The sequence below is a fragment of the Ambystoma mexicanum genome, chromosome 11, assembly GCF_040938575.1.
Source record: "Ambystoma mexicanum isolate Mex_15411 chromosome 11, UKY_AmexF1_1, whole genome shotgun sequence".
Lineage (NCBI taxonomy): Eukaryota > Metazoa > Chordata > Amphibia > Caudata > Ambystomatidae > Ambystoma > Ambystoma mexicanum.
Genome location: NC_090934.1, coordinates 1,012,576,789 through 1,012,594,305, shown reverse-complemented (window position 1 = coordinate 1,012,594,305; position 17,517 = coordinate 1,012,576,789). Strand labels below are relative to the sequence as shown.

The 17,517-nt window shown below is 48.8% G+C and overlaps 1 protein-coding gene across 7 annotated transcripts in view; it reads left to right on the top strand.

Annotated features, from left to right (window-relative positions):
* The window catches only part of KIF23 (kinesin family member 23), a 518,096-nt gene that overhangs the window by 148,461 nt on the left and 352,118 nt on the right, over positions 1 to 17,517 (top strand). For all 7 annotated transcript variants that reach the window (XM_069624224.1, XM_069624222.1, XM_069624221.1 and 4 more), the window contains exons 6-7: positions 7,476 to 7,591; positions 7,974 to 8,144. In XM_069624224.1, the coding sequence (XP_069480325.1) occupies positions 7,476 to 7,591; positions 7,974 to 8,144 (287 nt within the window). The remainder of the gene's footprint in view (positions 1 to 7,475; positions 7,592 to 7,973; positions 8,145 to 17,517) is intronic.

Genomic DNA, 17,517 nt, shown 5'->3' with positions numbered 1-17,517 from the left:
GTGGCCCGTGCGCTCCAACATTGCTGGGGGCACAGACTTCCAGAGGCCCCCCCCCCCATACCAGGAGACTGTCACGACAAGACGTTTCCCTGGAGGGATAGGGAGCACACACCGGACGTCTCCACGCCAGCAGCCTGTGGCTGCCGGAGAAGGCGCTAGACCTCAATGTCCTGGAACTACGTGCTGTGTTTTGGGCCCTCAAGTAATTTCTGCTGTCCCTCAAGGACAAAGTGCTGAGGGTCTTCACGGACAATACCACCACAATGTTTTACATCCGGAAGCAGGGGGGCACCAGTTCCCCAGTGCTCTCCAGAGAGGTGCAGGAGTTGTGGCACTGGGCCGTCGCCCAGCGGATGTTCCTCATTCTTTTTCATCTTGCGGGAGTAAAAAGATAAAATGACGCAGACTCCCTCAGTAGGGAGCTGTGCTCTTGCCACGAGTGGGAGCTTTGGCAGGATCAAGTGGACAATCTCTTCCTCAGTTGGGGCAGTCCCCAGATCGATCTGTTTGTGGCAGAGACTAACACCAAGTGCTTGAGGTTAGCCAGCATATTACCCCAGCTAGGGAGCATAGGGGATACATTCTCCTTCCCTTGGGAAGGCCTGTTTCTGTATGCATTACCACCGTTGCCACTATTGCTTCGAGCCATCAATCAACTCACACTACCGATGCAGGATGATCCTCGTTGCACCAGCGTGGCTGAGGCACATCTGGTACCCGGACCTTCTCAGCATGTCAACATCCCCTCCAGTCAAGCTGCCAGTGGTCGCCGATCTCCTCGCCAGGGAAGGAGGCGCAATTCTGCACCACGATCCGAGATCGTTGAACCTGAAGGCCTGGCTCCTGCAGAATTAGAGTTGTTTGGTTACGGGCTTCTGCAGACTGCAGGTAGGTACAAGCCAAGGTCAGGGCGTCGTCGACTTTGAAGTGCTACGGACACAAATGGAAGTGCTTTGCGACCTGGTGCCAGTTGCAGAAGATCAACCCCCTGAGGGTCACTGTCCCTCAGGTACTTCCATATTTACTATCTTTGGCTAAATCGGGGCTGGCTCACGCCTCTATCAAGGAGCATCTGGTGGTCATCTCCCGCTACACCAGATCTCCAGGACGATCCTCCTTGTGGTCGCACTGTCTAGTCGAGGAATTCATCAAGGGACTGTTCCGCTTTTTCCCGCCAGTCAAGGCTCTGGCCCCGGCGTGGGAACTTAACGTGGTGCTGACTAGGCTATGCATACAGCTCCGCTGAAGTTTCTATTGTGGAAGACCGCTTTCCTCGTGGCCATCACCTCTGCAAGTAGTTTAGGTGAAATCCAGGCCCTGTCTTGCAAGCCATTTTGTCTTTCCACGTGACTAGGGTGGTGCTGCCTCTTTCATACCCAAGGTTCTGTCGGACGATCACCTCAACAAACCCTTGGTGTTTTTTCCGACGCCTTTGTCACTGGCTGAAAAGACTTTTCACTCGCTGGATGTGGCTGGAGCGCTGAAGTTTTGTGGCCTACACAAAGTTTCTGGAAAACCTCTCAGCTTTTTGTGAACTTTGGTTCTGTGAACAATGGGAAGACCCTGTCCAAGGCTTCCATTTCCAGGTGGCTCTTCGGCTGCATCACTCGTCACCGGTTGGCAAACCGACTGTTGCCTGGCCGTCCGAGAGCCCATTCTACCAGAGCGATCACTGATACAATGGCATTCCTGTCTGGTGTGCCCCTGCTGGACATCTGCAGGGCTGCTACGTGATGGTCGACTCACACCTTCACGAGATTCTACTTCGTCAACATGGATTCCAGGGAGGAGTCCAGAGTCGGCCAAGCAGTGCTGCGCAACCTGTTCGCTTGAAGGTAAGCCTGGTGAGGAGGTAAGAGATTGCTTCTGTTGAGCCTTGCCACCTCCTGTGTTTGCATGTGTGTACTGCTATGTATTCTTTATTCATGAGCATGTGAATCCATGCCAGACCCCATGCTGGAGAAGGAACAAGTTACTTATCCGTAACTGTTGTACTCCAGCATGGGTCTGGCATGGGTTCACATGCGAACCCTCCCACCTACCCCTCTGCAGCTCTTCTCTTGGTCTTACTGCCACTTTAGGTGCTACCAAATCTGAAGATGGCTGCCTGGGGTATGGCTTAGGTCATTGGCTGTGGGCTGTATGACCCAGAGCTCAGTGATTGGTTTATAGAAGAAAGACAGTTCAGAAATGAAACTGATTTTTCTTTTCCCGAGAATTCCCAACCTGACGACTGGGAATATTAATGAGCATATGACTCCATGTCAGACCCATGCTGGAGAACAACAGTTACAAGTAAGCAACCTGTTCCTTACTCTACTTTGGTTGTAATGGACTCTGAGGCAGCACTGCGTTAACTTACAACAATTGAGTAAAACGTATTTTCGATCCGCGCACACTGTGCTACTGCAGCGGTAACAATAGTCTTGCAAGCCTTTGTCCATAAACCTTTTAAGGAGAACTAAAAACTATATACATTAAAGCATTCTTTCTTTGAATGTTAGTTCTCAACTTGTCTTAGCACTTATCAGAGATCTGATACTTCTTGACTGATAACTGGTGGTCTCACTCCAAACTTCAGCTTTCCTTGAATATCTTCATACGGGTTTTTACTTAATACATTTTTAGAGCGCTGGATACTGTGACCTTGCTTGAGTTTGATAGGAATTAAAGGCAGCTTAGAATCTTCTCAAAGATTCTAAACTACCTCGCAATGATCTCTGAACCAATCATTGCTGCTCAGCTAGTCCACCATCTTTAATTCAGACAATTCCTGAATTCTAAAAAAGTATTGTTAAGGAAAATAAAAGTACTCTAGCCTTAGATACCCACACTGGGCAAGAGCCTTGGGATCTAGCACCCTCCTTGCGCACAATTCACTACCCTGATCTTCCTTTTAGAAGAGATACTTATTGGGAACCTGACAATTGCTGAGATAGATGACAGAGGAGTGTGTGCTGCAACTGGAAAAAGGTGAGGCTTCTGGAGTGTAAACCAAGTCGACCACTGGAAGCTGAAGTAACAGAAGAAAGAAGACAAGAGACCCTTTGCAACACCGTGAAGTGACCACTGCTGTCCTGACCCTGTTTTCTGTGTGACAGAGTAACTCCGAAAAGGACAACTCCTTCCCTTTGACTGGTGGGAACAATCTGTCCCTAGACTAACTTTGTTTTGAGCCATCTCCTGAGGTCGTGTGAGTTTCCAGAGTGGAGAAACCTCAATCCCATTCCAAGTGCATCGTTGTGCAAATGCCGAACTCGTCCAATCTTTGCTGAGCCCTCAAAGACACTCCAGGGAACCGATCCAACTTGCGCCTGCACCCCTTCAGCAGAGTGTGCGACTGAAGGAAGCGAAGAAGATTGACCGGGCAATCCGTGTCCTTTGGTGCTGCTGAAAAGGCAGCAAAACCAAGTGAGCAAAGAAGTTGCTGAAAGATGTGCTACAGGTCCTCCCTCAAGACTGCTGCTGAAACACTGTCCATTGTCCTGCCTTTCGTCACTAGACCAAGGTCGGGTCCAGAGCTGCCACATTGCGGAGGAGCCAACACGAACAGTTAATTCAAACCAAAGGTACTGTGGGGAAAAGGGTATTGCTTACCTGATTACAAGAGGTCGCTCCAGAGCGTTGGAGAGCACGTAGAGGTGCCCAGGGCATCCCCCTCTTACCTCTGACCCAAGCCGCTGCTTGTGCCCCCTTCTCAAATCCGATTTTAGGTCTCCTTTGTTAGTTGCTAACTTGCTGCTTCAATAACTTTACACACTGGAAAAAATCTACAGGAACTCTTCATTATTCACTGTTTGCCAAGACTTCAAGCCCTCTCCGAACTGTCTTTAACTAGGGTTGTGTTTTTGGACTTTAAAGACTTGCCAGGTGAAGAAACCCTCTCTAAAACCTTGAACTAAGCTCATGTTGCACTAACCGCTTATTTAAGTCCCACTTTAAGGGACTTTTCTATATGTGTTAGCAGAGTAAATGCATTACCGTGTAACCTGTTGAAAACCGCATGAGTGCGCAGTTACCGATAATACGATAACCTTGTCTTATCCCTTTCTAGTGTTGCTACAATTGTAACCACGAACAAACGCAAAAGTGAAAGTGCTGTTTCAAGTGTATTATCTAGTATTCCTAAGTGTTCTACCGTAAACGTCTGAAGTATTTAAAGTAATTCTGGTGTAAATATAATAAATATATATCTTTTATATAAGTGCTTCTTGGCTGTGCCCGTCTAAGATTCAGAGTACTTGCCTACAGCTCACCTCGTCCTCTTAAGATAAGCCCGACTGCTCTGCCACACTACCCAGATTCTGAGCTAGTACAGACTGATAATAAGAGTTGGAAATCTACAAACCACTGGGATAGCTTACTATGGTCTTACTGCCTGTAGGACCTTAGGAAAACACCCCTTACACTGAGCGTCCATTGTCCTGCCTTTTGCCATCGGACCAAGGAATATGGAGGTTGGGGGTCCAGCACAGCCAACTCGAAGAGAATCCAGCCACAGTGTAGTCTTCAATTATAAGGTATTGTGTAGGGGTGGGGGGGGGGAGATGTTGCTTGCCTTGATCTGTGAAGTTGCTCCAGAACGTTGGAGTGCACTTAGAGTTGTCAAGGATACCCCCTTCTTACCTCTGACCCAAGCTGCTGCTCGTGTCCCCTTGTTGAGTCCTTAACAGGGTCTCCACCGTTGGTTGATAACTTGCTGCTTACTTAAAGAGTAGCGACTTGGACAAATACACAGGAACTCTTTGTTTTCTGCTGCTTGTCAAGACTTTGAGCCTTCTCCGAACTGCCTTTTGCCTAGGGCTGCATTCTCGGACTTAAGACTTGCTGTGCGAAGAAACCATCTCTAGACCCTTACGCACTGCTAGGATTATACCAACTAACCATTTCCCTTCCGTAAAGTCACTTGCTTATATATATATATATATATATATGCATTGTAAATGTGTTACTGTATTTCTTAAGAACTGCGAGTGTGCATGTATTCCGAAGTGTTATTGTGTAAACGTATGAGGTTTTTCAGGTGATTCTGGTGTAAAAATAGTAAATATATAATTGTATATAGACTGTAATTGTTTCTTTGATGTACATATCTAACTGGGTTCAGTGTACTTGCCTACAGCTCACATCTTTCGCTTAAGATAAGCCTGACTGCTCTGCCAATCTACCAAGGTTCCAGCAGTAGTACAGACTGATACTAAGAATTGGTGATCAACAAACCACTGGGATAGTTTACGAAAGTCTTACCTACAGGTGGGACACTAGGAAAACTCCCTTAACAGGGCCCTCCTTTGAACCAATGCACAAAGCTAGTCTTAAGGTTCTCGCCTACAAGACTGCTTTTCTAGTTGCTATTACTTTCATTAGGAGGGTAAGTGAACTGCAGGTGCTCTGTTCAAGACCGATTTGTTACTTTTCATGAGGACAGCGTTTTTATGCGCACACATCAAAGCTCTGTACCGAACGTTAACTTTAAATTCCGTGTAAACCAATCCATAGAACTGCTGTCTTGCTTTCCAAACCCAACCAGTTCAGGTGAATGAAGGTCTGGATGTTTGGAGAGCAGTAATGTACTACCTCAAAAAAACAAAACCACAACCACTTTGGAAGATAAGGTGATTCTGTCTTTAAGTCAGCAATCTCAAAATTGATTGAAAGAGTAACACGTCTGGCTACATTTAACAAAGAGTTCTACTTTTTGCGCTTTGAGCTCATTCTACTCGAGTCACAGGTGCTACTATAGTCTTCATTGCAAATATTTCTCTAGATGTCATTTGCAAAGTGGCTACGTGGAGTTTAATTCATACCTTTACTGCTTAGAGGCACATTTAAGACTGATTCTCAGATGGGTATGGCGGTATTGAGACATCTTTTTGCCGCTGTTCCTTCCAACATCCCACCATCTCCTGGTTCTGCTTGCTAGTCTATGCACAGCATGTGATTCTAAGCAGATTCACAAGCATCAGAAGACTTATTACTCACTGTAATTGTATTTCTGGTGCATGTATTTGTTTAGATTCACATGTACCCACCCTTCCTGCCCACTTGGAATTGAAGGAACATAGACATCGTACACTTTTTTCCTATCCTTCTGCACTCACTTCGGTATTCTCTTCAGGGTCCCTCATGGCAGAACAAAAACAACCAGGGGGACCTCGATGCGGCAGGGTGCATGGGTAGACTACATGTCACAGTAGGTAGGGATAGTGTTACAAACACGCCTAGGTCGATGTCCCTTTTTGAACTTCGAAAGCAAGATGCAGTAGTCTGTGATTCACATGCTGTGCATTTATTCTGACATCTAGTGGTAATCTAAGCAGATACAAGCACCAGAATCCCGATTACGGTGAGTAATATGTCCTCTTGCACCCCTCCAGGTCTCCATAGTCACATTGGGGTGGACAGCCGATTGTACTCTAATCCTACCTTAGGAAATTGGTCCTGGGGGCAATCCATCAAGGAAACATCCTGATTGCCTGGGCTTGTAAAACCTAACTTGTACCTACAAACCAAGAACAGATCCTGTTGGACTCTGCCACTCTGAACCTTGTATTGTTTACCTTCCTATCCCCTTGCCACTGGTGGCGCAGTCAGTGTCCCCACTGAACATTCTGAGACTCTCATAAGATAGGGTTGGACAGTTTACGATAGGCTGGAACAAAGTCTCTAAAGGTTATGTTTGGAAAAGTTTGCATTTGTTTCAGATTGTTTTACAATGTGATTTGTTTCTAAACATTTTTTTTTAAAAAGCTATTCTTCTGGAAGTGTTTCCTTGGTCTAAGTGTATGCTCTGACCTCTTTGTACCTGACTATAGCCTCCCGAACCCCTCCTTAGACTGAGCCTGGCTGCTCGCCATTCTACCAAATCCGTGTGTGGTTCAGGCTAAACCTAAGTAGTGTAACCCTGTTCATCCAAGTTGGGCTTTCCCAAGTGTTTTCTCAGACAGTATTTTTGTGTAAAAATAAAAAATAAAAAAATAAAACGATCAGTTACTTTTGGCTTTGAAAGGGGGGGAGGTGGCTATCAGTGTGGAACAGTCAACAGTTCCATGACCACAGACACTCGTTGTGTTGCATTGTTCACTTTCAAAAGTTGTGAAGATTCCAACTTCAAAAAATCGTTGAAAACGTGGCTATTCAACAAATATTGACTATCCAGACCTTCCTGCTCTCTTATCCCTAACACAGCATCACCTGACCAACCAATAAACCACCAATGTACTGCCTTTATGAACCACTGTATCACTGTTTTATTCTTGCTCTTACTGTAACATTGTACAAGAACTTTTATAAGTTGTCTGTAACCTTGCCGTGATACCTATGGGTCTGGGCGTGTAACAAATGAAATAAATAAAATAAATAAATACATTTGGGTCCATTGATAATGCAAATGGTCTTCAGGTCCATGAAGGAGGGTCTGTTTAGTTTGTCGCTGGCTCCCGGCATTGTGATGTATTGCTGTTCCCTCCCCTCAGGTTTTCCGCCCGGATGATCGAAATGGCATGGATGTGCAGAATGAGGTGGATGCTCTACTAGAGCGTCAGAGGCGAGAAGCTCAGCCTGTGGTTCTCCCAAAGACGCCCACAAGTAGGTGAGTAGTGGCCCTGCTGTGTGGATTGTGTCGTCTCTGCTGTGTGCCTCCCATAAATGTTTTGCTTGTGGCATCCCCACTGGCATTGCAAAGCTGTGCCTACATAGCACATATCTGCACTTGACTCCAGATGTTGAACTTCCATAGTTGAGAAGGAAAAAGAGGATTGCACGTTTTGCTGTATTGCTTCTCCCTAAGCTAGTCGTTCATTAGTAGTAAATTACCTTAATATGATAAGGTACCCTGAGTGCGTTTGGAACAAGAATGATGAGGCAGTAGAATGATGGTCTTATTCCTAGTGAGCAGGTCAAACTGCATCTATGCTGTTCGGGTGACTAGAAAAAGCCATGTCTCTAATGTGCTTACGGTAAACCTTTCACAGGCAGAAAATGGATCCAGAATTTGCAGACATGATAAATGTTTTGGATCATTGCAAGGTGGAGGAGGTGGACGAGGACAGTGTCTACAGTGTTTTTGTCTCGTATATTGAGATTTATAACAACTACATTTATGACCTCCTGGAGGAAGTGCCCTATGATCCCATTAAACCCAAGTAGGTGACGTTTTCTCAATCCTTGTTTTTTCGTGTGTAGTTTCAAAATGGTTTGACAATTGGCACACCTTTTCATAAGTTTGTACCTCTCTGAACTGTATTCCCCTAACAAAAAAAAAATGTAATCCTAGACCTGTTTACCACCCTGTACAGGGGCAGAGATGATGTTCTCGCCCTCTGCCCACTGAATCCTTCCTCGAATACTGCACGTTGGGTTTCGTATATTACAGCTTGCACTACAAGAAAGGTTTCCAATGGACAAACCTCGATGCTGGCTCCTCGGGGAGTTGACTGATCTACATTTTATCCTCTGCATGGGGGTTGCAGTTGGAAGCATGTTACTATCAGTTGTATAAATAAAATGTATAAAATATTGTAAACCTATATACAAAGGAGACCTTTAGTTTGGATGATGCCTCCTGCTGCAGTATTTTTGCCACACATGTGAAATTTGTTTGTCTACAACTTCTGCTTTTTTTTTTTTTAGTCTTTCACTCTTTACTTTTGTGTAAATGCAGTTCATGGCTAGTGTGATCTCTGCACCCGTTGTGTCCAACCTGGAAAGCTGTAAATTGCCAATGAAATGCACCCTGAAATAAATTCTTGTCTGGGCACAAATTTAGCACACAGTGAACATCTTTTGCTTTGTGATCTGCAACAGGATTGGGAGGGGAGGCTCATTGGGTGCAGGAAACGCAAGAGTAGAGATGTGAGCATTGAGTAGTCAGAATCTGATGATCGTATGCAGGGTGAACTTTAAGATAGCATTGGAGACTCTAAGCTGGCTGGGAAAGCCGTTAAATTGCTGGCAATCGTCTGGCATTTTTTTTGCACTGGGAAATCTGATTTAAAAAGGATTGTCTGTTATAAATTCAGATTGGTTCAAGTGGAGCTGTTTGAGAAGCTGTAAAACATACTTTGGGTAATGGTGTCCAGGAAACGCCCCTTGCAATAGTGGAGCATCAGCTTGAAAGTGACCATGAAGAGTTCTAAAAGGGTGGCATAGCAATGTAAAGGCTATGCTGGACACTGGAAAAGAGGTTGCTGTTGTTGGGTAGTGAACGTTGGGTAAGCAGCCCATGCATCCTCAACTGCAGAGATGCTTTGCCTAAGGTGACATCCAATAGTTGTAGTGGACTGAACCATTCAAAATAGTTGACTTGTTGAACAGCTCATTGGGCAGTCATCTTTGGGAGAATTTGCTATTTGGGAGACCGGTTCAGTCTTTTGTGGTGCAATGCTTTCAAGTACCTCTACAAACATGTGATCTGTTCCAGATTTCATTAAAAAACTTGGTGTGGTGTCTGGTATAGGTTGTACATAACTTTGTAAGGAGCAGGTAGGGTAAACTTTGAAACAACCTGCGCATGACTGAGAGCAGATCAGAGCAGCTCCAAAAATACTGCGACATCTGAAAAGCCTTCACACTCAGACTAAGATAAATCCACATGATCTCTGGGGTTTGAATGTTGGAAAAACCTAACCCTTTAATTTGTGTTGAGGAATTTACACATGTAGCACATCCATTAGAATGTTCAACTTTCCAGGTCGTTGTATAATCTTCCATCACAAAGAACAGTTATGCACGCCTTCCATAATTTAATAAATGTATTGTAACTAATACTCCTAAAGGTGCTTTACCTGGTACGTCGTTCTAATGCATTATTTTTAAAATCCAGTTTAAATAGTTTCAATCAACCCGATTGCAACCTGTATGAAAATAAAGGTTAAACTACTATAACATGTACTACATTTTAACATTATAACATGTACTACATTTTCAGTCCTATAAATCGTTGCTGACCTGTTTCTCTCTAACTGCTTTTTAACCATTTGCAGGTCAAAATTTAGTTCCTAGAAGAAATCGCACTTCATCTCTTGTTTGATTCATGGGTTTTCCTCAAAGCCAAAAAAACATTTTATTGCCACTAAACATCGAACAGCTTATGCAAAGGTGTGATATGACCAAGATGCAGGTTTAAATATTCCCCAAGTCTAATTCCGTCGTACCATGTTTTGCAGGTTCAACCCGGATTTCTTTGTTTTTTTTTTGTTTTAAAAAGGCTTAGTCTGTTAAACTCTCCAAGTAGTTTTTTAGACCCAAAATAACAGTTCATAAACATTCAGTTGATGTAGCGGCTGTTGCAGTCCTCACTGCACGCGAGACCAAGGACTTTCTTTCCATATGCTCAGGATGTGTATCTTAATTCGCCCTCCACCCTTAAGACTGGAGTGGCTGTGCTTCAGGTGACCCTCAATGGGCCTTTAGCAATGCAGAAAGGTTAAATGAGTTCCTTTCATGACTTGTGGGTGGAAGAGGACCAACCACTGACACAAACCAGTAATTCAATATATTGGTTGTAATGTTTTTAATAGCTACAAGAATGCTCCTTTCGTCCTCCCCTGTCAGGGTAAACTGCACCGCAAAACATTTTCCAGAGACAAGCTATAGTATCTCGAGGAAAAGGAGTTAGTTGTTTGAGGAGTGTTTTTCAGATGGGAGAGAAAGAGGTTATAAAGTGGTGCGGAGCTTTTATTTCCAACCAGATGTCTGTATCCTCCTGTTGTTGTTGCCGGCATATGTTGAAAATGGTTCTTATTTGCAGTGCTATATACTGCTTAACCTCAGGTTTTGTACATTTCAATGTTGGGACCAAGTCCAAAGTTTTAGAACTCGTGGATTAATTGTAAGAAATAGAGGGCATCCCATATATTTTTCTCAAAATGTATTGGATGACTCCCCCCACAAACCACTTAGCAAAGTTGCAGCTATATTACAATGCTAGCAATATAATTAACTATGGATGATCAGAATAGTAGTTCTGCTGGCAGCAGTGATCAAGCCATTTGGGTCAGTGGGGGATGTTAGAGATTTTTTCTAAAGTCCAACTAAGGGCTTCATAAAACCATATCTGAGGCAGTACAAAAACTCCACTTAGTGTAAGGCTGTACAACCTGAGATTGTGGGTAGCATGGCCAGAACTGGCAGGCTCATTTTAGGAGGGAGAGAGGGCTGTAGCTTGGTACATAGAAATTATAGCATACATTTGGTCCTAAGAAACACGAAGTAATGATTTATTATAATTATATGTAGGCCAAGATAAATCTTGGGAAAGGTAAGTACTACTAAACATTATATAAGCACAATCATTAAAACCCAACTTAATACTTATGGCATTCAAACCAAAGTGTAAACTTGTAAAGAATAGCAATCAGCAGTTCAAGGGGAGTCAAACCTAATGTAAAACATTCAGGATGGCATTAAGCTATTCTTGGGGAGTAAAACCAAAGTAGTTAGACTTTTAGAATACCATATGTTATTCAAAGGCAGCGGATCCTAGTCATAACATAGTGTTAGTCACTTTCAAAATCACTTAATTAGACCAACACGGTTACATGTATATCTTGCAACATATGTTACATCTATCAACAATGGATACAGTTACACTAGCACATTTACTTTTAAGAACACAGTTCAGAGATAGTAATACAACTCCTGAACTTTCCAGGGGGGGGCATTCAGCTACTCATGGACAAGTAACCTATAAAAACTATTTTAGAAGTGCACTAAAGCAATTCCGGGAAAGCATAATCCAATATTACAGATTCACAAGAACAGCAGCTATTCCAGGTCAGTAGAACCTATGGGTATATAAACATATTACACTAGATCTATGATGGAAATAGACAGTTTAACCAGTGATACTTTTCAGTGTAGAATACAATTCCAGGTGAATAACTCTTCTCCAGCATGGGGTCTGGCATGGATTCACATGCTCATGAATATTCCCCGTCGTCAGGCTGGGAATCCTCGGTAAAGAAAAAATCAGTATCAGTTTCGTTTCTGATCTGTCTTTCGTAGTAGTAACCAATCACTGATCTCTGCGTCATACTGACCACAGCCAATGACTGCCCTCTACCTAAGCCCCGCCTCTGGCAGCCATCTTCAGATTTTTACCGCACGTTCAAGTGTTGGGAGTCCTCGTGCTTAGCTCTCGAGCTTTTACTGCGTGTTTCGTGCTTTTTTAGGTGAATTTTCACATTTTTTTCAGTTAATCGAGCCTCAAGCTCCACCGTTTCTACTCCAGTTAACGGCTACCCGTTGCGGGATTTTCCTACGCCCCTCAAGGGTGAAGATATCGTCGAATCAACTTCTTGGAGGATTCCAGAAGATTCGCGGCCTACTTCAAGATGGCCCAGGATGCGAGTTTGTCGTCCGGACCCAAGCTGTTTCGCAGCTGCCCTGGATGCGGGCTGCAGAATGTGTTTAAGGAAGACTAACATTCGCGATGCCTCTACTGTCTTCATGGGGACAAGACTCATGTAGAGAAGGACTGCCGGTTCTGCAAGAACTTGTCGGAGCGGACCAGGAGGGACCGTCAATCCCGTCTCGCAAGCTGGTTGGAGAAGGGCTCGACGGGTGAGAAGAAGAAGAAGAAAGGGTCCGAGCGGGCTTCTAAGTCCTGTGCGGGCACCCCGGCGACGGGGGCCCAACACCAGGCCAAGCACCGCGAGTCCGCTGGCTCCGGGAGCGCCGAAAGGTCGGGCTCTTCGGTCGCCAGGCAGGGCGCACCTTCCCCGGCACCATCAACCACGAGCCAACGCTCCGGTTCGGGGAAGAGAAAGTCCGAGACCCCGGGTAAGCTTCGGGAGAAGCCCCGTCCGATCTCAGAAGAAGGGGAGCGAGGCGTCACCCCTCCCCCGAAGGAGAAGGCCCGGGACGCACCTAAGGTGGTGAAGGCCCCTACCCAGCAGGCGAAGGCCTCTTATCGAGGCTATCGCGGCGACTCTGGCCAAGCCGGCAGCGACACCGCCAGCGGAGACTGCCTCCGGGACTAGAGTTTCCCTGCCGCCAAGGAGGGAATCCTCTTTTCAGCCCATCGTTGTGGCCGCCATGATGGAAGAAGTGAGGGGGGGCACGGTGCCCTCCTCGAGCTCGGAGTCCGCCTCGGAGGAGGAACTGACCGAGGCCGTGAGGAACCTCGAAGTCCAATTCGAGAAGGTTCGATCCCGTCAGGAAGATCCTCGGGAGATAACCGAGGAAGACGATGGTGAGGAAGAGCGGCCTTCCCTTCCGGCACAGCCGGATCCTAGGCCTCAGGATGGCTCGGCGGCCATTTTGTCTGCCATCCAGTCCTTATGCTCTGAGATAAGGACGAGATTCCCACGGCCCAGGCCGGAGGACCCGCAACCCAGCCCGTCGGGAAGTCCTCAGAACAAACGACGGAGGACCCAACCCTCTCCTCCGCTCGCCCCCGTAAGGCCTACAGTTCCCTCCTCATCCTCCCACGAGTCGGGAGATGACGGTGCGTTGGGCTCGACGACGGGTTCTGAGGGCGACGACGACGGAACGGTCTCCCGTCGCACGGGCCTCGCCGCCCGACGAGATTGGCTCATTCCACGCCATGATCGCCAGGGCGTCCGAATTGTTCCAGCTCTGCCCGTAAGAGCAGAAAAAGGAAGGTTTTCTCTATAAGCGCCGGGAGGCCAAGAGGAAGACTGTCATCGCGGTGCCCCTAATCGATGACATCTGGGAGGAGGGCCTGTCGGTTCTCAAAAACCCCTCCACGGCACCAGCCAAACGGGACCGGTACGAGAAGAAGTACCGGGTCCCCGAAACCGCTCCCCTGTCCCTCAGGGCCCAGCCAACGCCAGACTCGGTCGTCTCAGCGGCGGCGAAGAAGAAAGCGGCGGGGTCAGGAGCCTCGACGTCGAATTCCCCGCCGGACGGCGAGGGAAAGAAGTTGGACCCCATGGGGCGGCGGGTCATTTCGTAGTCGGCGGCGACGACGATCAAAGCGGCCAACGCCCTGGCGATCATGGCCTGTTACGACAGGGGGCTCTGGTTTAAGCTGGCCCCCATATTGGACTTCCTGCTGGACGACAAAGAGGTCCGAGGCCCTGGAAATACTGCAAGTGGGCGAGGTGGCGTCGGACCACGCCATAACGGTGGCAACCGATATTGCCGATACCGGGTTCCGCCGGCTGGGCAACAGTGTTTTCCTACGACGACGGGGTTGGCTCCGGGCGACCGACTTACGTCAGGACGTCCAGACCAGGGTATTGGACATGCCGTTCGACGGCAGCAACTTGTTTGGGAAGGCGGTGGACGAATCCCTCCAAGCCATAAAAACGGACACAGAGACGGCCCGCGCCCTAGGAGCCCTTCAGCAACGACGGCCCTTTCGGAGCTCCGGAGGCAGACGGGGTGCCTCCAAGGGATCCAGCGGTGGCTCGTCGTCCTACCGCCAGGCGGCACGTTCCTCGTCTCAGGAGGCCTACAGGGGTCGCGGCAAGCAGGGAGCGCCTCGTCGGCAAGGTGGCCAGGGCGGCAAGGCCAGCACCTCCAAGCAGGACTGAACCGGCCGTGGTCTCGGGGCCCCCACCGAAGCACCCCGGTGGGAGGCCGGCTGACGAATTTCGTCGGCGTGTGGAAGTCCATCTCCACCGACCGTTGGGTGCTGGATACCCTGGCAAGAGGACACTCTATCGAATTCCTGAAGAAGTGCCCTCACGTTCCACCTGTGCCCAGGAAGGAAAATCACGTCCCGCAACTGCTGTTGGAGGTACGGGCGATGCTCGGGAAAGGCGCCATCGAGCTTGTCCCGAAGAGGCTCTGGGGCTCCGGGGTGTACTCAAGGTACTTCCTCGTCAGGAAGAAGACGGGCGGCTGGCGCCCCATCCTGGACCTTCGTCGTTTGAACAAAAACATCAGATCACACAAGTTCAGGATGGTCACCCTCCAGCACGTACTGGGACAGCTGGAAGAAGGCGACTTTCTATCGTCGTTGGACCTGGAGGATGCATACTTCCACGTTACCATCCTCAAAAGTCACCGAAAGTTCCTCAGGTTCGTCGTCCAGGGACGCCACTACCAATTCAGAGCACTGCCGTTCGGATTGAAGTCGGCCCCCAGGGTCTTTACCAAGTGCCTAGCACCAGTGGCGGCGCGGCTGCGCCTGCAGGAGATTCACGTCTACCCCTACCTGGACGACTGGCTCATCCGCTCAAGGACGAGGGAACTCGCCGTCGAACACACTGCGAGGACCGTCCAGCTACTCGCAGACCTGGGATTCGCCATAAACTACCCAAAGTCCCACCTGGTGCCGTCGCAGGTGGCCCTGTTTCTGGGAGCGAAGCTCGATACAGTGAGGCGCCTGGCGGCCCCGTCGGAAGAACAGATCAAGACCATTCTAGGCAAAGTGCAGCGCCCGCTAGCCACGGACGTGGCCAGGGTGAGGTCCATCAAGTCCCTCCTGGGGATGATGTCCTCTTGCATCTACCTGGTGCGCCTCTGCACACTACGGATGCGCCCTCTTCAAGAATTTCTCGACGCCCGTTGGATGCAGGCGACGGGCACCTTCGAAGACAGGGTCCCCCTCAACGAGGTGTTCCGGCGGGCGATTCAGTGGTGGGGCGTTCGAGCGAACCTCACGGCGGGCAAGGACTTTCAGATGCCGGCCTATCAGATGACGCCTCCCTGGAAGGTTGGGGCGCCCACACCGGAGATCTCCACGCAAGAGGTCTCTGGCTCCCAGAGGAGAGGCTCCTGCACATCAACGTCCTGGAACTCTGAGCCGTGTTCTGGGCTCTCAAATCGTTCCTCCATCGCTCAAGGGCAAGGTGGTACGGATCTTCACGGACAACACCACGACAATGTTTTACATACGGAAGCAGGGAGGCACCAGATCCCCAGCCCTATTGAAGGAGGCACAGGATCTGTGGCACTGGGCAGTCGCCCAGGGGATGTTCCTGGTTCCCTTCCACCTGGCAGGAGAAAGAAACACCATCGCCGACTTGCTCAGCAGGGAGCTGCGCGCGTGTCACGAGTGGGAACTGCGCCAGGATCAGGTGGATCAACTCTTCCGACGATGGGGCAAACCCCAAATCGACCTGTTCGCAACAGCGACGAACTCGAAGTGCAAGAGGTTCGCCAGCAGGTTTCCCCAGCCGAGAAGCATGGGCGATGCGTTCTCGTTCCCCTGGGACGGCCTATATCTGTATGCGTTCCCTCCGTTGCCGTTGCTGCTTTGACTCATCAGCCAGCTCAAGAGGTCCCGGTGCAGGATGAGCCTCGTCGCACCGGCGTGGCCGAGGCAGATCTGGTTCCCGGACCTTCTGGACTTGTCAACGTCCCCTCCCATCAAGCTGCCGGCGGACGCGGACCTTCTCTCCAGAGAAGGAGGCGCCATCTTCCACCACGACCCGGCGTCGCTGAACCTGCAGGCTTGGCTCCTGCAGTGCTAGAGTTTGGAGGCTACGATATACCGGCCGATTGCAGAGAGGTTCTTGCAAAAGCCAGGGCGTCCTCGACTCTCAAATGCTACGGTCATAAGTGGAAGAGGTTCTCTATCTGGTGCCGAGCACAGAAGATCAACCCCCTACGGATTACGGCCCCTCAAGCTCTGCCGTACCTGCTATCGCTGGCAAAGGCTGGGCTTGCCCATGCCTCCATTAAGATGCATCTGGCGGCGATCCCCAGATATACCAGAACCACAGGACGGATCTCCCTGTGGTCCCATCGACTGGTAAAAGAGTTTATGAAAGGACTGTTCCGGTCGTTCCCGCCGGTGAAGGCCCCGGCCCCGGCGTGGGAACTTAACGTGGTAGTGACCAGGCTCATGGGGCCCCCATTCGAGCCGATGCACTCTGCACCGATGAAGTGTTTGTCGTGGAAGGCTGCGTTCCTGGTGGCCATTACCTCCGCACGACGAGTGGGAGAGATCCAGGCCCTATCCTGCAAAGCACCGTACTTAACTTTCCATGCCTCGGGGGTGGTGCTTAGGACGCACCCCTCCTTTATGCCCAAGGTGCCGTCGGACTTCCATCTTAACGAGCACTTGGTGTTACCTGTTTTCTTCCCGTCTCCTTCGTCGCTGGCCGAGAGGATTTTGCACTCGCTGGATGTGGCTAGAGCGCTGAAGTTCTACTTGGACCGCACGAAGAGTTTCCGGAGGACATCACAGCTGTTCGTGAACTTTGGACCTGTGAATCAAGGGAAGGCTGTCTCGAAGTCTTCTTTTTCCAGATGGCTCTCCGGCTGCATCATGCACTGTCACCGGTTGGCTAACCGACCTCTGCAGGCCGTCCGAGAGCCCATTCGACCAGAGCGATCGCTGCTACTACGGCGTTCTTATCTGGTGTGCCCCTGCTGGACATCTGCAGGGCTGCTACGTGGAGGTCGACGCACACCTTCACGAGATTCTACTGCGTCGATCGGGATTCCAGGGAGGAGTCCAGGGTCGGCCAAGCAGTGCTGCGCAACCTGTTCGCTTAAGGTGAGCCTGGTGAGGAGGTAAGAGATGCTTAATGTTGAGTTGTTGTATTGCTTAATGTTGAGCCTTTTGCCACCCCCTGTGGTTGTGCATGTGAG